Source organism: Seriola lalandi, unplaced genomic scaffold, assembly GCF_002814215.2.
Source record: "Seriola lalandi dorsalis isolate HSWRI2012SDOR001 ecotype SW California unplaced genomic scaffold, Sedor1 jcf7180002054542, whole genome shotgun sequence".
In the NCBI taxonomy this organism is placed as follows: Eukaryota; Metazoa; Chordata; class Actinopteri; order Carangiformes; family Carangidae; genus Seriola; species Seriola lalandi.
In genome coordinates, this window is record NW_019525095.1 from 520,159 (window position 1) to 544,760 (window position 24,602).

Below are 24,602 nucleotides of genomic sequence, written 5' to 3' on the forward strand. Positions count from 1 at the left end.
GAAGGCGTTTCAACGAGTATATATTCATGTCAACATCACTTTTTTTTTTTTTTATGTGTAGTCAAGTAGCAGCAGTGATTTACTATATTTAAACTGCTTATAGCACTTCTCCTCAGACAGAAGCTGTCAACATGGAAGGTAGAATCCGAACAGTCTGACTGTTTTACTTGCCTTTGCTTATGGAGACTGGAAGCTGTGTGGGAGTAACAGGGTGAAAAACGCAAGAGATGATGGATCTGTGCCAGTGAGTCTCTTGAGGTGATACACAGTATTTTTGTAGTCCATCCTACATTTTCATGCTTCATATTTCTGTACTGGAAACAAGCAATAAGATGGTTTCGGGTGCAGCCTCCCCTTCAGAAGATCTGCTTCTTCATCTGAGGTTTTTTTTTAAAGATCGTTTCAGAGCCAAAAAGCCTTTTCTTCACAAATACAGGAAGAGTGATACTTCAGTTAGATATCAGATATATCTTTGGCTTCAGGGATGTTATGAGTGCTTCTTTAGTTAATCCACTTGGACCCTCACTGCACAGTGATGTAGATTCAGATTTGGGTGAGGGGTCTGTTTTTTCAATAAGATAAAATTTAAAGAATTTTTAAATAATGTATTTGAACTTTTTTTGTACGAAGAAAACCAGATAAGACACAAATAAATGTATACGTCTTAAAACATGTCTTGAGGGCATCTTCAAGGTTACATCCAAAATTAGCAACCCGATGACTAAGCTTGTTTCTGAGCTCATCTTGTAAACCTGCAGGCAATGTGCCCCGCAAACACAGCACCGAGCTGCAATGCCGTTTCACACCACTAGATATCAGCACACCCATGTCTTTGGTTTCAACTCGGTCTGAAGTCTGCCACTTAGGAGGGAGTCGTCTGTTCAGGGATAATGAGATTCTGTGGCACTTTCCATGAAATTAAATAGTGCACTATTGGCAGAGAGACCATCAGAGACTTTGTTTATTGTTGCATATTTAAACCTCCACCTCAAAAACAAGCGTCCAAAACAATTCCAGTTTCTATTCAAAGCAGAAGATGCAGAAAAACACAAATATACATCAGACCTCACATCCCAACACTGGTTTACTGTGAGGTCTTCACTAATATGTGTCTCAGCAAAAACATCTGCATGTGGAAAGAAACTAAGATCCATTCGGTCTTGCTACAAATCCCATCAGTCACAAAGCTGAGCGTTATAAAAAATAATTATACAAGAATATCAGACAGACAGAGGGGGAACACAAAGTCCCACAGACAAACAACAAAACAGGTCATGATGTATTATTGGTCTTCTCAAACGTCATGGAACGGATTTCAAACATGATTCATCTGTAATCTTGATCATTATTTAGGTGTGCTGTCCTTCTGAACTCTGATTATGTTGTTTTACACTCATAAGTTATTTGGTAAAATCCAGACAAGAAATTTGTGATTTTCAGATACAAAAACAGTCATAGAGAGCAGTCATTTAACAACCATCTATCAAGGCCGAGTTGTGTACAAACTGGTAAATAACTTCAGGGTCAGTTTCCCCAAAGTACGAGAAAACATTTTCTAGCTTGCCCCTGTAGTCTCGAACCATGCTGATAAGTTTTTGTTAATTTGCTCAAGTTTAAAAAGATCTGTCTCTTGAGATTTCTGCTGCAACATAAACACAATAAGGTGAATGGAATTTCATTTGTGGACCTTAAAACATTGGAAAATTACATTTACAGCTACAGATCTTTTCAGAAACCGTTTCCTTGTTTCTTCCAGTAGTTTCCGATGAATACTGTTGACAGCGTGTTAGGTGGTTAATCTACAGTATTCAGGACACAGTTTCGGAAAGTCAAGCTGCCGATGAATATTTTAAAATGTCATTTTCTGTACTGTGAGCGCCACAAACAAAATTTAATTCACCTGAAAGAGGAGGCACAAATCTCAGAGACTGACATCTCCCAGCCAGAAAAAAACAGAAACTATCTGCACAGATATGTAAAAGAACAAGTTATAAAACATGTTTTTCTTAAATTTGGAGGAACTGACCCTTTCACTAAAGACTTAAAAAAAAAAAAAGAAAGTTGGATTTGTGTCTATATCCGGTCTAATTTCTCACTTAGGAACTCCTCCACGCTGTCTGTGTTCCACTTGAGGATGCTGAGTTCTTCAGCGATGTTCCCGTTATCGTCCAAAAGCTTTAGTACAGGATCTGAGCCTCTAACGTACTGCAGTGTGGGAGGGGGGTGAGAGAGAAAAAGAGGAGGAGTGTTAAGGAGGCAGGTTTAACCTCAATACAAATGAAAAATATTCAGAGAAATGTTTGTGAGTCATCTGATCAACATAATCTGATTTCCTAGACATTTTTTTTTTCCAGATGAAGCTTAATGGGTTTATATCAGATATCATTCTGGTTCAGCATCAACTCAATTCATCATCCCTACCTTGATCTGAAGACCCTTGAACATCTTCGGCTTTTCACTCCTGACAAAAGCTGAGGAGATAAACACACCGATGAGACAAATGTCGGGTAATGAATCAGTCAATTAGCCTTTCTATTTTAGTACCGAGGTCTGTAATTAGTGACAACTACAAAACCTCCTGAGAATGTGGCGTTAAAAGCGGAGGAGACAGTTGAGAACACAGGATGCTACAGCTGAAGTAAACAAACGACAACCATATGGCACAGACAGGGCTCCAGACGCCCCCCCCCCCAATACTGAGGCGAGCTGCAGTAACTCCATCAACGTAACCTGACACTGAATTAACCAAATGTTACACCAAGCAAAGATGGGAGGTCTACTCCCAAGACACACAGGATAAAAAACTTCAAAAGCTTGTTTGAAAACCAGCCCGCAGGCACTTTAGACCACCTACTGGAACAAGTGATTTCAAAAGGATATATTTTACACTCATCTCCATTGATTAAGACACAGAATAACCCAAGGCACAAGCTAATTTTGAGGAAAAAGCAGGTATTTCAAAACAAATTCACAGTAGAATCATATCCCAATAGAGAACTCACCTTGGACTTGAGGGAACCTCCCCAGTTTTCATCCACACACCTCGAGGATGGCGCCAGCATAAAGCTGTGTGCAAAGAAACACAGTGTAAGGTAATCCATGAGGAGGATTTCCCCCCACACACATCAATGCCCGCACACAGAGACAGAAAATACTGGCCCTGCTGGTGGTGGGAAGCCTGGCCTGGAGGAGTAATTTGATTCAGGCAGACTGATTCATAAACGTGTCCGGGCGACTCCTTGGGGGTCATTAAACTGAGAGCCTGTGCATATGGAGCAGGGCTGATGGATGGTGGTTTGTGCAGGGCTCACTTGTAATCAAACCTCCAGCACCAATACACAATAAGTTAGAGGAAATTGGAGTGTCGCAGCAGTATTTCAGACCCATGCTCTGCTCGCTGTTTTCAGGGAGGAGAGTGGTAAATGGTCTGGTCGCCTGGTTCACACAGCAAATTAAATTCAGCATGCAGCTAAGATCCTCTCCTCTTCCTCTCTTCCCTTGTGTTTCTGTAAACAATTCGGCACTGCTGTAATTAGATTTTTGTGCTTTTCCCTCACCGCACATGGCAGATCAGAGACAAGTCACAACACTACACTGTTGAAAACTGAAAGCTAGGTAACAAATGATAGCTGTCTCGACATGGACTCATTGTGGAGTCATATATGGAGCATTTTAACATTTTTAAATGCACTCAATTAGCGGGTCACCCTGTCTATCAGACTTCAATACCAAAAGCATGCATTTAAAGTATGACTTTCTCTGAGGCCCTGTTCAGACCTGGCATTCACATCTGTCTTGGGCGATCTGAACACAAGTGGTCAGCTTTAAGTACAGGTGTGAATGCACCCAAGATGCATTGAGGATGTATTTGAGATCTGATCACCCAGGAGGTGGTGTGGGCCACATGTGGCCACATTCTTTTAGCAGTGTGAACGCACACACTGTAGGATCGCCTACTCAACTGACGTCCTCTGCCACAGTCTAATTAGTCCCCCCCCTCCCAGTTTCATAATGAACTGAAAATATTTTACTATATCAAATGGCTAAAACCTTGTTCCATAGTACAGCTGTGTGCAGTGCAATCATTCACTCCTCGCTGTGTTTGATGCACATGTGGAAACGTATTCTAATGCCAGATGTGAAATGACGTGCTTAGAGCTGTCCACTTATGATTGGACCATGCTCTAGTCATTGCCAGGTCTGAACAGGGCCTATAACTCCATCAATGTATCGTCTTAATCTCTATGGAGCGCTATAAAACCTGCAGACAGAGGCAGGGATCTAATATGTTAACAACAGCCTAAAATGTTCAAACATAAAATGTAAATGATGTAGTAGTGTCAATAACAGAATAAACCAAACAGACGAGACAAAAGGTTAAGAAGAAACGAAAGGTCCTGATAAAATATGAGCAGCAGCTGTTGCCCTTTTAAATCTAACAAAGACCTGTAATATTTGAGAGCACAATGAGGACTTTAAATGCCAATAGATGCTGTTTAAGGGATTTTATTTGTCTTAGTCCGTCTCCCAATAAATACAGGGTTTGCTGGTTCATTAAATTAAATTCAGACCTTCATAATACCATAGAATACAGTTGTCATACAACCAGTAGGGACAATAAAGCCTACAATTTATTATTATTATAACTTATTTATTCAAATAAGTTTCTTGACATGTCACATTTCTGTCAGTGGTTCCCAGCTGTACATTATAATAATATAATCAATCTATTAACTGACGCGGAAGCTGATAAGTGGCAGAAAATAGATGTATGGAGTAATCCATTTTTTAAAAATTATTTAAATTAGGTTCATTCAAGTCTCAAGTGAACGGCCTGCTGAATGCACAGTCTACTGTTTCATTTGTAATTTAAACATGTGTAATGTTTTCCCACAGCCTGCAACCACACCCAAAAAAGGTGAAATTTAAGACTTAATACTTTCCAAAGGCTGAGTTGAAAGTATTTAAAAACTTTTAACCTGCAGATCCACTGTAAATTTCTTACAGGTGGGAATAGTGTTAATCAAAAGTCAATGGTGCATTTTGTGAGGACTGTTTTCAGCTGGACAACTGTTTCTCAAGTAAGTTACATACGGCATTAGGATGGTGTTGGTTTGTCTTTGGACAACAGTGGAGCTCTACAACAGAGTGATAAGCTATTGGGCCTTAGCCACACAGACAACCCTTGTTAGTAGGATCACTGCGTTGGTGGGAATGGTCTTTTCATGGGATTTATTGGCAAGAAGAAAAATATAGAATATTGTCAGACCTATCCTTTAAGGCTTTAAAGGTTTTTCATTTTACTGTCACCAACCATACACCACATGGGCATGAGAGACTCTCAGAAAGGCTTTCCCCCTCTACGGAGACATACAGTTAAGTGGCACCCACGGGAGCTGAGGTGCTGCCATGCGCGGGTGCTCAGCAGAGAAGCACACATTTGAAAATGAGTAACCGAAATGCCCTCCATGCTCAGTGAATCTTACTAATCGACTAGGCTGCACAATACGCCATTTCTCAGGGGGTTTAATGACACGGCACTGATGTCAATTGCGAGACTCAAAGAATTCTTAAGGCAGATAATTGTTGCTGTCTGAGGAGAAAATGTGCTTAGTGACACTGTCATTTCTACTGGTACCCTCGTAGTGCAGCTGGAGACAGCCAATTGCCCTTCTAAGTGACATTTTCACTCAAATCATGAGGAGCAAGGGGTAATCTCTCCTCTAAGAGTCTGTCTAAAGCAGAGTTATCATCAAGAGGTGTAATGAGGTGTGCACTGCACTTTTCCAAGGTGTTGTTGCTAGGATACCACACACGCTCTGGGGGCTTTGCTTAATCAAAGAAAAATTACATTGTTTTCCACCATCACTTCAGTCAGTGTTTATCCGTCAGGGCACAGCAGGGAGTCCTTTTGAATTTCCTGTAATCACCAGAGCAATGAGCGCCCGGTAACACCTCTTCACTGGTTACAGAGAGGTTGTTACTGCAAAACTTGACATATCAACCCCACGGGAAGTGTCAAACTGGGGTTAAGCAGCCTCGACTCTGAACATGAGAGAGAAAGATTGACAGCTAGTGACAGAGTTTGTGTGTGGCAGCTCAAATCTGGCACACAGCAGCAAACAGTGTCAACAGACCCAGTGACAGGAAGGCTCAAACTAGGTTGTTTTTAGTAGCAGTTCAAATGCTGGGGAATGTGACCCTGTCAATAAACGTGGTACTTTCTGACAGCGGTCCTCAGAGTGCTACTACTACCCACTGAGGAGCCCATCCTCTGTCGAGCTACAGTAAATGAGTAGAGACAGCGTAGAGATAAGCTCAAGACTCCGCAATTAATGAACTGTTGTGCATCATCAGTTTTATGAAATCTCAGTAATGCAGCACAAATGGTAAGTGCCTTTCATTTTCTCATTTTACTGCAGGCAAATTTGTTAACCTTGTAGCTGGTTACACTTCTTCTAGTCTCACTGAATCTCCTTTTAAGGTCTTTGCAACATGCTCCACGTTGTGACTGAATCTAGACAGGCAATTACTTTCTGTTTGTCTGTTTGGTGAGCTTTGTTGTTCCCTTTACCTTGCGCGCTTCCATCTGGGCTTCCTGCTGGCAGCACTCCCGGCAGTCAGGCTGGAGCTTGGTGAGGCTGAACTCCCCAAGCAGGTCACAGGAGCTGCACAGCAGGTTGCTGGAGAAGCCCAGCTCCCTGCATGCCTCCGACGACAGCTCGGCACCATATGCCGACAGCTGGAGAGAGCAGGGAGGAGATAAAAGGGATACAGAGGGTGAAAAAAATCATAGTGCTTGCTCACTCCTCATATACAGAAACACAGCCCGGAATCAAAATGGGTGACTGATTAAAAAGCCTGACATTAGGAACTTATACAGTATTCAACATTTAAAAATGCAATGAAACACTGAAATGGAAACCAAAATGAAACTGGTGTATTACCATGAGAAATTCTACAAAACAGTTGTGTGTTCAATACAACCAATGCAGGGTTTACTTTTTGGTGGCTTTAAGGACAGTAGTGCTGCATCTAAAATGCCAATGTCAAATCATCCATTAATCTACCAAGTTTTCTGTTCATTTAATTAAGAAAAGTTAAATCTAGAGACAAATGTCTGCCGCAAGTTACTCGATATTAACATTCATTTGATTTATGACAAAGGGAAAACACATGTAATACTATATAAACGCAATGCGGGTATTTTCACTTGATTTCTATTTGATGATTTGCTGATTGACTATTAATAATTTCAGCACAATTCGTTGTTACAAGAGATTTTATTGACTGATAAGAATGTGGGTAAGCAGGTAGGCCAATTGACAGGATATTTTAGTCTGAAGTGCGTTCATCATCTTTACTACAGAAGAACAAAGTACATAACTACTTTTGAAAATGTCCAAATGACAGTGAATAACAGGAGACTGCTGGGTAGTTTGTTTGGTCAGCTTTTCTTGGACATGCAAGTTAATAAAGACGCGCCCAAGTAATGTTAACACGAGCTCTTTCGCTTTCAGGATATACTCTATCCTTGCTAATACGGGCTGCCCTATAACATTAACGTTTGCTTGATATATATTATTTTGACTACAGAAGTTTAGGATTCACCTAACTGAGCAGGGCACAGGTATTGAGGGGGATAAGTAAAGACAGTTAGCTGAAACAAAACACCGAGGAAGCTTCACTTCACCATCAAGACTCATAGCTTCTGAGGTTAAGCCACGTCATTTTGAAGCTGCGGGCAAAGCAGGATGCGGCTCACAAAACTGCACGTAACGTTAGACCGCTGACGGATTCGCCACCCGTTCATGTTAATTACAAAGCACTTTAGAAAGCGGCGACAATTGCTCGTTTTTGTATTAATAAACTCACCGTTTGTAAAAGCGAGAGGAGCCACAGGAGATACACCTCTCCCGACATTTTGGAGCCTGCTTTGTTAGTGAAACCCGCTTCGAGGACCCCTGTTTTTTACTGAAGGGAAACCCCGTCGCGCCTGACCGTTAAGAGTCATAACTGACACATTCTGTTTTAAATCAAGATCCACGTCTGCTGAACTAAAATCCTACGTGAGTGTTATATACATATATTTAAGAATATATGACGGATTAAGACTAGTTTCATTTAATTTTATGTTACTTGAGTTTCGGCATATGCCAAGGTCGACTTGTAATTTCTTCCTCGCTTCTACTTGTTGTCGTGGTTCGAGAAGGAAGTGCGACCTCTGCTGTCGGAGTTCAGGTCTGTTTGTTAATCGGGTCCAATCCGGGTTGAACAGACAGTGATGGTCGACGAATAGAAAGCCTCCGCTGGGTGGTGGACTGCTCACACATCCAATGGCCTGACTGGTAGTAATAGTCTGTCCGTGGTGCGGTGGTGGTGAACACACTGGATGGGACAGGACAGCGCTACATGGGGGACGCAGGCGACAGTGGCTGGTACCACCGCTCCTACACCTCGGGGGGACAAATCCGCTCTGTTGGGAAATCTCTAGGGCTTTACGACGCTCCGCTGTTTGAAATTGACTTGATGAAATCACCAAGCCGAGTATGAACACTTCGCATTTGAGGTAACCAGAGGATTTGAATTAGAGTACTTGGAGATATCCACACACAGAGAGGGAGAGAGGGCCATGTACAGACACTCAGCCGCTTTGTAATCACCGTCGTCGCTGTGTGTGTGTGTTTTCAGTGTCTCCTCTGAGCATGGACTGACCAAATCCCTCTCTGGATGATTTGATGGGGCTGCTCAGAGTCATGATGCCGCCCAAGTTGCAGCTTCTGGCGCTGCTAGCGTTCGCAGTGGCCATGTTCTTCCTGGAGAACCAGATCCAGAAGCTGGAGGAGTCCCGGGGAAAGCTAGGTAAGTTTAAACGGCTCAAGCCCGATCCCATCCCGTCTCAGCACTCCAAGAACACCCGCAGGCTGTGTGTGAGGTCTCTCTCTTTGGTCACGATAGATCGGTGCATTCCCATTGTTGTGCATTTGGGTCAGCGAGAGAAGCAGCACTTCATCCACCACACATGCTTCATCATATGGTTCAGACAATGGCACACGGTCATGAAATGTTTCAGGATGTGGAAGCTGTCCTACTGAACTTTAAATGACTGTGAGACGAAAATGTTGCAACTATTCAGAACATTTGTAGTAATTGAATGCCCACCGTCTACCTCTCATCCTAATCTGTGCAATGCAGTGTGAGATTTAGGATGCTGCTGTTTTCAGCCGGTTACCCTGTGACAGGGAGTGGGTGAGTGTTGTATACTTTAGGGACAATTATTTTCTGGATTAAGCAATTGATTGTTTGGTTTATACGACGACAGAAAATAATGTAAAATGCCCATTACAGTTTCCTAAATCCCAATGTGACATTTCCAGATGTCTGTCAGACCCACAGTCCAACCCCCCCCCCCCCCCCCAGAAATTACATTCACAGTGATATTGTAATCATGAAAAAAACAGCAAATCCTCCCATTTTAGAAACTGGGACTGCTTAAAATTACTTAAGCAATTAATTGATCATTAAAATAGTTGTGGGTTCATTTTCTGTCAGTCCATTGATGACTCGCTTAATTGTTTCAGCTCTGGTGCACTTGCATGCAAATGGGATGAGAAATCAACAGTTCATTTATAAGACATGAAATGGAGCTGGGTCAGCGTGGCGGTTCTTGAGTCGGACTGTAAGGTGGGATGGTCAGTGAGGAATATATTTCAATGCTCACTGAACATCAGAAAACATCTCTTTGGTCAAAGTAATGTTTTGGAATATATTCTGCATGCATGGGGACACCACACTGCTGCAAATCCTCTCCTGCCCCCTTACCAAACTCTTTCCTCTGATTGAAATGTGGCCGACACTGTGTTCAAATCTCATTGCTAGCTCCCATCAGGGGCTCAGCCCCAATAAAGATCTGGGACATTGCAGGATTATCTCTCTGGTGCCTCCACTGTGGGGATTTTTAAGGAACAGCAGAGCAATGCAGACACCCTGGAGGTGCAGCCAGTGCACCTCAGGGGCTCACACCACTTCTTGTATCATTTTATGAGAGTGGGTGCTTGGCACTGTAGAGAGGGCAGCTGATAAACCCTTTTCACTGCAGACATTTTGACATGTTATAGCAGGAAAAGCACATGTGCCATTAATAACATTAACAATGGCTACAGTGAATTCTATTTATGTGAAGTCCAGGGTCTTTGGTATTGTGTACGCTAACTGCGCACATGGACATTTAACGGAACAGAGAAATCATCATTGTTATTAATAACACCTGTGCTTTTTCTGCTATGACAAGTGAAAAACGTCTGCTGTTTCAAAGGTCTCTAACATTTTAACTACGGCATTTTTTAAAGTCGCGGCACAACCACACAAGTGTTATTCTGGCTGATTAGGGTGAAGCTGGGTGGAGCTATGCTGGGAAAATCTGAGGTCACCAAACTCTATTTTAAGAATCATAAGGGTGTACGTTGTCCCATCTTACGAGGTGCAACAACACAAACAGGAGAGTCAGGGAACTATCACTCAAACACAGCCTGTACAGACACATGCAGAGGTCTAATTACCAGATTAAGTGAAAACACCTGTGTGCAAGAGTGAACCATGACTGTGTAGTGCCTTTGAAGTTAATCCTGGAGTTGCTGCTAACCACTGCTGTCATTACTGATTAATATGTTTAGTCTTTTTCAATCAGTTGTTTTGTTTATAAAATGTCAGATAGCGACAATAACAAAAATATTTAGAGTCATCACCTTGGACCCCAGGAAGTAGCGATGACCATTTTCACTATTTTCAGTTTCGTAGACTAAACAATTAATCAAGAAAATAATAGGTAGATTAATTGATAATGAAAATAATCTTCAATTACAGCCATAATTAAATTTTCAGTGATATAAAATGGTGGTAAATGACAGTCAGTGATTGTCAGTGACAAAATTGTTGCAGACCAATTGTTAATGAACTAATCAATGAATCGTTGATCAATCGATCTTTGAATCCCTTTGTAGTTAAATTCTGTCAATCGACTTATCAATTAATCTGCTAACAACATGTCAGCACTGGTTTACGGCCTTAGATAGATGTCAGGCTTCTGTTACTGGGACTAGACCTAAGACAATTGATTGATTAGTTAACCGACAAAAAATGAATGAGAATCAATTTTGATGATCAAGTAACTGATTTAGAAATTTTTGAAGCAAAAACTACAAAAAATCATCACCTCTCAAATGTGAATACTTGCTGCTTGTCTTTGTTCTCCACGTTAGTAAACTGAATATCTTTGGGTTTTGAGCTGTGGGACCAAACAAGGAATTTAAATGTAAGCCTTACTGTTGGAAATTGTAATGGCCATTTTTCATTATTTTCTAACATTGTGTAGATCAACAGCAAATTACTTGGTTAGAAGTTTCAAAGCACCAATCCTGTGGTTTACAGATAGGTGATTAATAGACAGACTTTTTCAGATGAGTCAAAGATGAGGCTGTGTTGGGGAGTTTCCAGGCCAGATTGTGAATAAAATGGTTGACAGTCATCTTAATTGAATAAAGTATCCCAACGTAGATTTCATATGTTGGAACAATCAGGGGTCCTGGGGGTATATATGGCTATATTGGCCTTTCATATGGTTTACTGCTGCTGTAAAAGTGCTATACTTTACACCCTGTGAAAATCAAAACTCCTTTCACACACACACACACACACACACACACACACACACACACACACACACACACACACACACACACACACATACAAAATACACACACACCCTCCCGATGCTGAAATAGAACCTGAGAGGCCTTTTCCCTGACTGTCCACCACCACGAGAATCTGTTGACTTGGCAAAAAGCGTTCTGATGGATGACTGGACTGAGCAGACGTCTGTATACTGGAGCTCTGAATTATGTGCTGCATAGCCAAATAGTTGTGACTGAGGCTTTCACAGGCACGATGCTGACAGACAGCCACAGGGCTGGTCACATTACCAGGTACGCCTGCTGCAGGTCCATCTGTGCAACCATAAAAAGCAGCGTAACAAACACAACAAGGACAGGTGGTGTCCAAACTCAAATCAAGACACCGAGAATAACACTTACGTGATAATCATGAGAAACACTTTTGGAAGAAGCAGTTCTATACGTCACCTTTTTTATATCTTGTTCTCGCATGTTCATAATTAACTTCACGTAAGCTGGAATGGCCAGCACCCTCTCCTCACAGAGTGGGATCCTATTGCCCGACATGTATGTCGAATCATTTCCCCCATTACACATCTCCCACAGGGAAGACAAGCTGTGATTTGCTTCCAAGCTAATCGCTGTCCCAAGGTTTCACTGAGAAGTCTCCTGCATTACAATCGTGCCGTGATGCAGCTGTGTGTCCTGCTGTGGACCTAATCCATTATTCTGACAGTATTTCTCTCTGGCTGCTCACCGGCTCTGCTGCCGGCTGGGTCAACAGCAATGCAGACTGACTGTGGAGGGATGGATGGATAGATGAAAATAAATTTTCTTTAATAAAGAGCCCGGACGGAGATTCAAGGCCACTTTCGCTGGCAGGGTTGTCATTAACTCTCTCTCAATTCTGGTAATTTCAGACACTCACCTTGCAGAACTTCATGCTACTTTGCTCTGAGGTCTAAGGCTGACATTCCAGGGTAATGTGTCATTGACGTCAAACACGAGACGGATGCCTGAATTTGATTCAGCAGTGATTAGATCTTCTCAAGCAGCTGAGAAAATTTGATCAGTTGGTTATAAGTGAAGCCAACACAGATGAAGTTTCCCCAACTCATTTGTGTTGAAACAGCACTTAAAGGCCATAACTAGAAGGATTGGAAAGTTAAAAAAGAATTATCATGTCAAACTAAAAGCCTCGCTTGAGCCCGGTTGAATTTGTGAACAGCTTCATGCAAGGAAATCATCTAAAATATCTTCACAAATTTTCTTTGGTATGTGCAGATTAATTTGACATTGATTGTTTTTGATGTACAAAGCTGACACTTGTGTCTTGAGACTTTAGGATGACACCTGGTATCGCTTAGGAATAAGCTTAGTAAAGATGATAATGCCACCAGTGTAGGGAAAGTATTTTAATGAAAGCATACTAGGATACCATTTCTTTCAATTGTGGTTCTGAAACAACCTTTTTTTTTCTGATTCCTGTCTTTTCTGGCTGAAAGCGCGTTCATTACACAGTTGAGTGCATCATTATTTGTGTAACACCTGTGCTTGCTACCTGCTTTTATAGATTCAAGCCAAGCTGAACTTATTTCCTCAGGGACAATATTCATAAACACAAAGAAAACCTTGGTTTTCATTCTAGGAATTGCAGCTTTTTGAACCTTTTTGATGCTTAAAATCAGCACAAAACAAAGCTTGTAGTAATAGGTGGCAGGTTATTTCTAGAGGGGAGTTATGGTATATTGAAAGCTGCGTAAATAGAAACATTTCTCATAAAACTGTCACCTCATGGCCCTTGTAACAGGAGCAAATGACCTCTTGACCTTTCTGCCCTTCAGGCTATGTGAGGACCGTGTGTCACCCAGCAGCGTAGATATTCAGAGACTTCTTTTCCCCTCAGCATCATTTCCTTTTATCTGCTGGCCATTATTCAGACTGATTAAAGGAATTCAATTTCCATCTGTTGCGCAGTGATATTTAGTTCCAGACACAAGCGGCTCTGTGATGAGCTCTGAAAGAGAAGAGTGATGCTGTTGAATGTAGAAGAAGGAAGAGATGCATGCGCTCATTGTCAAAGTTTTTGCAGAGCTGACGCAAGACTTTTAAGCATTCATTCATCACTGCAGCCCATTGCTCCCGAGCATGTGTTTGAATATGATTTTGATTGTCATGCTGGGCACTCGCAGCCTCGAGCCCACCCTCACGCTGCTGCTGAGGGACCTGGGGATCTGGTCAGGAATTTGCTCTTGAAAGGACATCGGTCAGGCATCGCTACTCTGTCCTCAGACTTGCATGGACCACTGTATTCCTTCGAGCCTCTACGCTGCTGCTCAGACTCCTGCTATACGTCAGTCATCCTGTCGCTGATAAAGACCTTGAGCTGCAGTTGTGTTTGAATTTTTACTTTATTGATAATCCAAGTGTCTACCTGGTTTCCTTTTACTCCTACACATTTGTCAAGTGTGGTTCAACTGGTGTCCGTGACTCACTCAGAGGGCTGCAACACCAAATGGTGGCTTCCTTTTTAAGCTAATTGGTGACACATTGGAAGCACTAGACACTGACTGAGCCCCATTTCTCTCCACCACTTTAGCAGTGCAAACCTCAATCTCAAAAATGTGTAACCTCCAGCATCTTCTCTCCTTGTTGTTTTCTTATCCTCTCTGTTGACACGGCACTCAGATTCCCTCTGAACTCTCCCTGACACCCCACATCTCCCTTTTTAGCTTCCCTAAGGCGTATAAAGGGTGCATGAGTCATTTACTTTCACTCTGCACGTTGGCATCTGCTACCGTGAGCATCCAGTAGCGCCTATCGCCTGGACCAGCCTGCTCAGTCACTCTCTGAAACATGCCATTTGAGCGGCTAATGGAGGGGAGCCCACTGCGGAGATGGGCGTAGGTGTCAGGGATAGATTTGTTGTGGGAGATGGGAAGGCAGAGTGCTAATGGTCATACTGGGCTTTCGGTGTATTGTTAGAAGCAGGCTTTGATTTGGACCGAGGATTTATGGCCCCTGGCACGCACTATGTCTGACAGGGAATGTGTTCCTGCAAAGTGGCGCGCAAGGCGGCAACTGGAGCCGACTCTGCATTTGCTGCTGTAGCAGGATGACAGACAGGCTAATCAGGGTCTTATGGACGGTTTCACACCCTGGATGTAATTGGAGGCCGTTCTAGAAGAACACCCTGCTCCAATACCACCCATCTCTCCCCTCAGCTGGACTCTCCCCAATATTCCCTCCCTGCCTCTTCACACAGACACGCTTTCTCCTCCTCACTGTCTCCCCTCTGTCTTCATCTCCTCCCTCGTCACTGTTGGGCAGAGGTGTCAGCTCACTCAACTCGAAGAATTGGGCTTCAAATATCATGTGGCACCAAAACCCTGCAGGCCAGATTATATTGACTGGACTCGTGGGGGCAAGTGGAGCTCTGACTGACGGCTGATGAGATATTATTTAGTCGAAGTGAGCAAACTGTCGTGCAGGGATGCTTAGAGTGATCATTGGTCCTGAGCGCTGTGCTGATGTGACTTTTCATACATGTAGTTTCACAAATGATCTGTTTTTCATTCTCCACGGTCCATTTTCACACGGATCACATTTAGACTCTTTGGGGATCACACGTTGCCATACCTAGTTAAAGCCTGAGGGTTTTTGACACATGGTGGAGTGTATGGTTGTAAACACGTGACAGCAGGTGTCTCCCCATGATGATAACTCTTCTTACTCGTCTTCTTTGCAGAATTATTAGGGCCTCTTTTTCTCCCTGGCACCACGCAGTTCCTCCCCTGACAGGGGAAACGGCGAGCGGCTGATAAACCTCTGTCACGATAATAACTTTTGATGACGGCACTCTCATCCAGCTCCTTCTGGATCAATAGTTGTAAACAGCTTCTTTATTTGTGTGAACAGTCTCTTTTGTGATATTCAAATATTCTTGTATTTTACTAACCCCACTGGATGAGTGCCTGAAAGGAGAATATCCGCTGCAGGCTTCGGAAATAAGGTGCTAACAAAGGAAGAAGAAATGTGGAGGGAGGAGGGAGGGTGTTAGAGGGAAAATAAGAAATGAAAGAGATGATTTAATTTTCATTGCGACACAGAAATATTTAAAGCCCTGGCTGGTGAAAATCATAAGCCCCTACAAAAAAAGGAATGAAGAAAGCATGCCTGCAGCATTTTTACAACCAATTTCATCAGAGCACGGAAGGATAAAGGAGGAAGGAAGATGGTGGAGCAGCGCTGCCCTTGTTCTCCCTCAGCCCCTGGTTCAACTTTGCTCCTATTACTTGTAGAGTTGGCTTAAAGCTGCCTTTATCTTGTTTTCCTGTAACATGTCTAACACCAGGTGCCCTCAGGGACGGAGCCTAATATGGGGCTAGCAAGTGTGCTGTTTCCACTCCTCTTCCAGTCAGATCTCTCCACCTCTTTTATCCTTGTCTGTGCTTCCTTTGCTTCCTTTTCTCCCTTCCTGTCCTTTCTCTCATCTCTGTGTCTTTTTTGGTTTCTCTCTCTTTGCAAGCCTCTTCCCCTCTCCTCAGTGCTCTGAATAGTGTGAGTACCATTGCCAAATTGCCTGAAATTCAACTTGAAATTCATTAGACAGAATACAAATAAGTACACGGCAAACAGCTGTGGTGTGTGTGTGTGTGTGTGTGTGTTTGTGTGTGTGTGTGTGTGTGTGTGTGTGTGTGTGTGTGTGTGTGTTTGTGTGGTGTGTGCGCCTCATTAATGAAGTATCTGGGTTGCTGAATATTCAGCTCCCACACTCAGACTGTCCCCTGCTGAGTGTGGATCACTAGATTTGTGTGTCTGCATCTCTTTTTCTCTTTCTGTGGTGTTCATGTTTTTCTCAAACACTCTACATCGACTGCTGCTCAGTCAGTAATGCTACACACCAGATCAAGCTGTTTTTTTTTTGTTTTTGTTTTAAAATAGACTAGTGTTTGTATCTTCCATGTCCTGCCTCTGACCACTGTAGTTCCATACTCTGGAATAGTATTGATGCTGATTGTGACCTTAAAATTGTGTCACCAGATATGATCAATCCACATAAATACTGTCTCATTGTCACTCTTGTTATAACTTTTTAAATTCAGTTTTATAAGCCATCCAGAGCCATGTAAGTCAAATATGCACAAGCATCAAAATAATGTTACTGTTAATGTCTCCACTTATTAGGGTTGCTAATCATTAATTTCATAACTGATTAGTCTGCCAATTCCTTTTTGCATCAATCCATCAATCTTGTACCGCACTAAATATCAGAATATAGTGAAGATTCCCATGTAACATCTATCGCTTGTTTCGTCCGATCAAGTGCGCTGAATGTACAAATCTATGATGACTGAAAGCTATTTAATTAGATGTATTTGTGTTTCACCAATTATGAAACTGCTCTTGGACTGAGGTCTGAATAGATTGTTTATTTTGGGAGCAGCGGGCATTTTCACCTTTATTGGACAGAGGCAGATAATAAGCCAGGGGAGTGAGAGGGGCATGACATACAACACAGATATACATCAGAATCAAACTGTAAAATTGCAGTTGTCTTGCATGCACGCCAACATTCAGCTAAATATTCTTATTGTTAATGCACTAAGCCCGAAAATTATATTATTATATTTAGTCAATGGTGAACTGAGACTGACTGACATTTGAAAGAGGTCTGGTGGTTGGTTTGTTACTCCACACCCCCATATTTTCTTTTTCATTTTCAAACATTAGTCTGCAAACCCGAGGGATTCAAGTGATATCACTCGAAGATATTTATCAGATTTCACACAGCTCCCTTTGGAGCCACAAATGGCTATATAAAGCTTTTTTGTCACATATGCAGTAGTCTTTCCCATGACCTGTACTGATGTGTAAAACAGTGGAGCTGAAACATACCTTTATCAAACCCCGCATCTGGATTATGGTGCCTGGACAGTAAGAGAGATTTTAATGAGTAAATCAAACTGAAACTGATATGTTTTCACAGCCTCATGTGACCTTACATACAGAGGCATGATCCAAATAAATTCCACAGTGAAGTTTACAGATTTTAAATTGGAAAAAGAAAAAAAGAGCACGGTCGGTACTCCATATCGACCAAAACCCTGAGGTTAGGTTGTGTATTGGAGAGAGTAAAAGTGGGTCCTGTTCATCCTAACACAGTGATCATCTCATGGTGAACACAGTACAACATCCTCATTGGATAGATGGCCTGCAGATGCTAAATATAATGAGATGAAAGAAGAGAAGCAGAAAACTAGGAGATGAAAGACAGGCAGATAAGCCCTCAGAGATGATAAGAGGTGATAACAAGTTGAGCTGGTCTTGTTGCAGAGATGGTCTGTTCTTGCACTTCATTCTTGCTCGTTTCTGTGTGGGACAGATCCTCTGCGGTGTTCACCTGTCCCGCCCACTCATTATTAAACCTATGAATAGCTGTCGTCTGCTCTGTCTAATAGAGTGTGGAGTTTTCCCTGGACTCCCATATATGCATTATTAATTATCTGTTACAGGGCCGAGAGACGGAGAGAGAAAGGGAACATCAGATATCTTGGTTGTAGCTTGCAACCAGATCTGTACTGTTATACAAACACTGTTTGTTTTTATATTAGGATATGAGGGCTCTGGGTTGTATTTCAGTGTGAATGTACATGCATTCAGCTACTATTCAATTTCAATTAATTTCAAGTTCCTTCCACTCCACACTCACAGATGTGACTGCCGTGGTTGTGAGGCTGTGGCTGAAGCATTTATCAGTGACAGAGATTTTCCTGCTGTGGTTTTTCTTTTCCTCTCACAAATGCATTTAATAGCTCTTCTCTTGACAAGAGTTACACAGATATGTTCTCCTTCCTTCCCTTTGAAGCGCAAATGCCTCTGAAAATATTGGCTTATTCCCACTGCTTAGTCATTGACAATCTGTGCCAACATGAGATCTGTTCCAATCAATCCCCCCCCCACCACCACCAGCACCCCACAACCCGTTTGACCTGCCTTTACTTAACAAGGCAGGGGAATGATGGGATCTGCCATCTGTGTAAATTGCTCCATAATCTCATCTGACTGGCTGTTTCTGATGAAGCAGACAGAACGTGGCCCCCTTTACTCTTTCTGTTTTCCCAGACATTATTGGCTCACCTGTCAGACAGCACTACCAGCTTCGATCGCGCAAAAGATGTATTAGGGGAAAAAGTGGCAGGTTGAACCATGATGATTATCATCTCCATCCATACCGGATTGTTATCATTAGTGTAGAAACATGGCTTGCATTTAGACTAGGAATTATGAATGGGCCACATGTGGCTGGGGCTCTTTTAGTGTAGCCGTGAATTTAGTCGAACAGCTTGTACTTTATCTGTAGTTCATGAACTCCAAAGAGCAAAAAATGCACCAGCCTCCAGCTTCTCCTCCAAAAAAAGTCATTTCTGAAGTTTCTAGTGTTAACATCTTCCTTCTCAATGACATTCAATGGGGTAATTATGGTGTTAAGACCCATACCCCAAACCACTTTAAACTGTCCACACTGTGTTGCCTTTGTCAGCCCTGACAGACAAGTTTTGTCTCTTCTTCATATCTGAGGAATGCTTTGTCGGCACTCTCTGACAAAAGCATGCTTGTTTTCAACATGTTATTTTGTCGCCGGGGAAAATATAATTTCCAGGATTATCAGGAGACGTGACCTTTACATGGATTGTTTGTGCTGAAATAAACCTGGTGAAGGGGCCCAACAGCAGCAGCAGTGTCTCTGTGGAGGATGGAGTGCCTTCCTCGTGCTCCCAGTGTTGCAGGAGGAAATCCGGCTCATGACCTTAACAGCACGCCACCTCCCCAACCACCTGTATTTCCCTCACCCTTGTTCCTCCTCTCTGAACCTCATAGTAAAAGCAGAGCTACCATGAAAGTCATAACAATGAAAAACTCTACGGCTTGTATTTATGGATCCTTGCAAAGCAGCACTGCCAGGTCCAGGACAGGAAATATCACATCACTGTGAAATGTCTTATTTATTAGGATCTGCAATGTAACCAGACATTTTATTTTCACTGCTCCACCTCACTGGGTGCATCTGTCGATTTGAATTTCAATAGTGGAGTCTTTCTGCTGCTTATATTGCAAATCTGACTTTGATACATTGTTTGGCACCATTTCTTGCATTCCCTATCAGATTTTCTTCTTTGATGATAAATCTAGTGGACGAAAACAAATAGGAACTCCTCACATCTTCCCGTAAAACAAGACGTATTTGTGCGTTTCTTTGCTTTCCTGTTTGTCAGTTAGAGGCATTTATGCAGTGACTCTCATGACTGATTACTAAGAGTTTTGGTAATTTGATTATTTGCAAATTTGCCAAAGCCCTAATAAATAAATATTTTATTATTAGATTAATAGTTTAGTCTATCAAATTTTAGACAATAATCAGAAAAATGCCCATTAAAATTTCTGAAAACCCAAGGTGGTCTTTTGTCGAGGCAACAATCCAAAACACAAACAAAATATTGTAAATCCTCACATTTGAGAAGCTGGAACTAGCAAATATTTGACATTTTTGATTAAACAGCCTAAACAATTATTGAAATTTAAACATTAATATTCACCTTAATATTCTGCATTATATACAAATCTTGTGATCTCGCCTTAATGCGACCTTGTGTCAAAACGTAGCTTTAAAATCTTTATCATTTTAGTTTTTATCGGGAAAATATTAGGAATCTGTTACACCAGATGAATACTGCGACCGATATTGACCTTATTAAGTGGATTGGATATAAGCTATGACGTGATAAATCTACATTGAATGCAGTTTCTTTGAAATTTTCATTATAAAATGCAGTGTTTTCACTGCATACACAACAGATAGAGGACCAGAGGTGGGGAGTCAATTAGACATTTTACAACATTTTACCCCGGGCCCCCTAACAGGTCAATTCTGCCCTGCCCCAGCTCTTGTGAATTGTAATCAGATTGTTTGGTCACATTTTCATCACTCTGTCTTACTCAGACCTGGCCGTTCCCCATCTCCTCTTCTCACCCTCGGCTCCCCCACCTCTCCTCTCTCCCCCAGCTGTACTGTGGAGGACAGACCAGTGAATGAAACCTTTCATTGAGCGTCAATGTCGCACTTGTGTGTCAAAGGCATTGGGGGAAAAAATGCCCCAGCTTTGGCAATTACTCCCCTTTCAAAAAGCCCACCTAAACAATTGCACTTTGGATCAAATGTGTTTCCGTCTTTCTCTGTAAATGTGAAATGCATAAAAAACTGCATTTTGCATGAAAGTATCGGTGTCTATTGAAAAGTTTAAGGGTTATGTGTTGCATTGTGCATTGATATGTATGTCTCTTCCTCCTGTCATACTGAGCTTGTTTGAAAACTCTGAAGGCGTTTTGAATGTGCTGAACACCTTCACAATCACTTATTGAAAGCGTTCTCGTTTATCCGTCTCCTTCTTCAGTTCTCTGCAGCTGCCAGCAGCGCTGAAAGGCCGCACGACACATTCCTCTCACAGCATGTTCCATATTCCTTGTCATCACTTAAATAACAATGGTAATGCAGGATCTGCTCTGGTTAGTCGGGCCTGAATCTCCTCTTCAGCCTGACTTCATTCCTGTTTCCTCTGGCAATCCACTCTCTGCTAAACAGATCCAAAGACAGAATTAGAATAATTAGAAATTCGGAAGTGTACAGTTTATCCAAATGTTCGTGAGTGCTGCAGTGGTGACATAACTGTCCCCCTGGAAACCTGGCACTGCAAAACAGCAGCATGCGTCCAAGTCTATATAGAGGGAAGAGGGAGAAACAGCAGCAGCAGCAGACTAACTCGATTTTTATACAGCAGCAACCTAGATCTCCTCCCTGTCATCCTTCATTGATTTTGCAATCCAGCGGCATCCAAGCAGAACCATACAAGCCGTACACCTCAGTCTGCCGCTGATAGCCGATCTCTATTACCCACCTAGCCCAAGGCTTTGGTTCGAGGGGCTAACCCTCTAAGGGGAAGCAGAGAGAGGGAGAGAGAGCTCCTACTGGCGGATCGGCGCGATGATGGATTTATGAGCTGCCTGGAGAAAGGATCATCTTCTCTACCCCACTTTTATTATCCCATCAGATCTGACGTGATAGCAATAATACATGACGGCCTGTCACATTTTGCAGATCTAGCAGTGAATGTGAATGATGATTTCAAATGCTTGCATCTAATCAGCCGCAAAATTGCTTCAGTAAATATGTTCAACCACCAGCGCTCTGTCTTCCTCCTGTCTCTCACTTTGAATGAAACTCAGAGTAATAGGCTTGTAGTTGTCACAATGTTTAAGACCCGTGTTGGCTTCACGGTTCATAATTAGCTTTTAATGCACAGAGAGGGCTTGAGGGGAGGAAACTGACGGAAATGTGGAATGAAAAGAGGCCTGCTGTGTGGCCATAGTAATTCAGGCTTTTGTTCTCTAATTAAATGACCTCATAAGGGAGCGCTAAGCTTAAGTTTGTGTGTGTGTGTGTGTGTGTGTGTGTGTGTGTGTGTGTGTGGCGGGCTCTGATATGGAGGTTTGTGCCAAGTGTGTTCAGTCTCGCAATGAATAGGGCGTCTCCTACAAAGCCTAAGAAGCCCTCTCCGTGCCCGCTTTGCCTCCTTGTTGGTTGTTGGAAATTTGGCACAAAACACCATGTCTTTATGAAGTGGTTTCTGGGCCCCTTCGCATAGTTCAGGACATTGTAGTTAGGGACACGGTAGCTCCTGGTCTTTTCTCCCTCTCCCACCTCTTTGGAAACGAAACTGAAAGACTGGCAGCCTTCCTTGCAAGCTGATGTGCACAAAAGATTACATTATTGTGTTCATGTACAGCAAAGCAAAAAGAAAGCTTACATGATCTTGTTTGGCCCTGAAGATGTCAGCAGTTCAAAAAATTAACAAAAACACTGTTTAGGCTTTAGCAACAGAGTTTAAAGTGTCAAGTCACTCAATGAAAAAATATTTTATCACATACCGCTGTGGCATTGAGCCATGCAGCTAACTTTAGTTTTATATGTCCATGTTATTAATGAGATATTCTTCTGCTTCCACCCCAACTCAATGGAGGCAAATGGAGTTTTGTTCAAGACAATAAAACCACATTTGAGATACTCAACAGCAACAATTTTTTCGAGAAACAGTGCCATCCTTACTCTGGATAATCCACAGACCTCGTTGTCAACTGTTCACATTGGAAAGTGGTTTCAATGAAAACTGTTGACAGCGAGGTCTGCGGATCATCCAGAGTAGCAGGGACAGTGGAAGAGTTGCTGCTGAATATTTTAATGGTTATATCACAGCACTGTGTGCAATGAAAACAAATTCGATTCACCTGCCTTGTATTGAGGTGGTGTCAGGAATCTCAAAACTGTGTACGGTGTTTGTTTATTGTTTGGTATTTGCCCTTTAATATTATATGTAATTTTACTTATTCATGATTGAAAAAGGCAACAATCAAAATTTAACTTGCATTAATGGAGGTGTAATGGACTTATAGGTACCGTAACAAGCTGTACACAACACTCACAACATGGCACAGATTCAAACACAAATTCAGATATCTTACGTGTAAAAAAAAAAAAAAACACAGCTGTTTTAACTTTGGCAGAAAATTTTGTGTTGCTCTTAAGACCCTATCGCTTATACCAAGAAACTGATTGAGTGTCTGTGTTACAGACGCCTGGAACTACATATCAGACTAAAGGCACCTGATGTTTATGACTTGCATTGTCACGGGTTGCACCCCAACTCTATTTTTCGAATGTCACGGCCGTCCTCTGTCTCCTTTCACTGTAAGCTCCAACATAAAAATAATCCTAAAAGGACATTTGAGCCCAGGCGATAAAGTTCCAACATAGCAACTGTTATTGCTGTTGTTGTTGGCTAATGCATGCTTTGGATGGACGCGTGAATGAATGTCTCCATTGCAGTTGTTCTGCATGCTGACAGCCTTCACCCATTACAGCCACCTGGCACGTCTCCCCCGCCATCAGCCTGAAGCACCAGTTGCGAGCGTGTGGAAGCGGCAGGGCTCCGTCCGTAACCAGATCCAGCTTTGATGAGTGGAACATTAACAGCTGCTCAGGAGGGTGTAAGAGAGGGGGCAGTGAGAGAATTCCTCTGTGTGCGTGTGCGTGGGTGTGTGTGCGTGTGCATGTGTTTCTGTGTCCATGTGCGTCTGTACTAATGAAAGAGAGGGTGGCAGAATCATAGGTGACATCTTAATTGGCCTTTGGTGCCAGATGCCAGCCTCTAAAGCCGACCGGGCCAGTTCAGGCTGTAACAGTGTCTCAGTAGCCAGGCTGGGCTTTCGGCAGGGTTTTAGGAGCCCGCTGGCGCCGCTTAGAGCTCCCACGGGTATTAGGTGCTCTAGTGTTGTGCTGCCTCCCCTCCTCTCACACACACACAGCCTTTTTCTCTTTCCATCCTTCCTGCGGAGCGCTCTGGGGCATTGTCAACACCAGTCAATCTGAGGCGAATTCAGACGTAGAAAAGCCAGAGGGCGACAAAGGCCAGGGCTTCTTTGTGTTGAATGTATTCACACTGAGGCACCGAGGTCTGGTTTTTCTGCAGCTTCATGCAGTGTTTAGATTGAGATACCCCCCGCCAACCTCCGCCTTCCTGATTTATCCATGTCCACTTGGCTATCAAATGACTGTTGCCTTACTGTCTAACTACCAACCCCTAACCTTTAGCCTGTCACCTCTTGCACTTCACCTTTTCACCTCAACATGTGATTCTTTTCACAGAAGAACAGAACACCTGGTTAGATTGGAAATCATCCCACACTATGCCTGTCTGACACACAAACTGGCCATGTAACAGTACAGTTGTTTGATCTAAAACAGGAGCACACAGACACTTCACTCTGCTGTTAAATAAGGAGAGGGAAAGTAAAGGTTTGGGGGGGGGGGGGGGGGGGGGT

At 42.6% G+C, this 24,602-nt stretch overlaps 2 protein-coding genes across 2 annotated transcripts in view; one reads left to right on the forward strand and one right to left on the reverse strand.

Moving 5' to 3' along the window:
- Positions 1 to 933: 933 nt before the first annotated feature.
- On the reverse strand, positions 934 to 7,986 carry selenof (selenoprotein F). The gene is made up of 5 exons (XM_023414809.2): positions 7,876 to 7,986; positions 6,575 to 6,742; positions 3,003 to 3,066; positions 2,422 to 2,471; positions 934 to 2,205 (listed from the first exon to the last, which is right to left on the reverse strand). Exons 1-5 carry the CDS (start codon positions 7,921 to 7,923, stop codon positions 2,074 to 2,076), a joined length of 462 nt encoding a protein of 153 aa, XP_023270577.1. The 5' UTR covers positions 7,924 to 7,986; the 3' UTR covers positions 934 to 2,073.
- A 310-nt stretch (positions 7,987 to 8,296) lies between these two features.
- The window catches only part of hs2st1a (heparan sulfate 2-O-sulfotransferase 1a), a 22,324-nt gene continuing 6,018 nt past the window's right edge, over positions 8,297 to 24,602 (forward strand). Inside the window, exons 1-2 of the mRNA XM_023414801.2 lie at positions 8,297 to 8,569; positions 8,692 to 8,862. Of these exons, the coding sequence (XP_023270569.1) occupies positions 8,739 to 8,862 (124 nt within the window). The 5' untranslated portion in view covers positions 8,297 to 8,569; positions 8,692 to 8,738. The remainder of the gene's footprint in view (positions 8,570 to 8,691; positions 8,863 to 24,602) is intronic.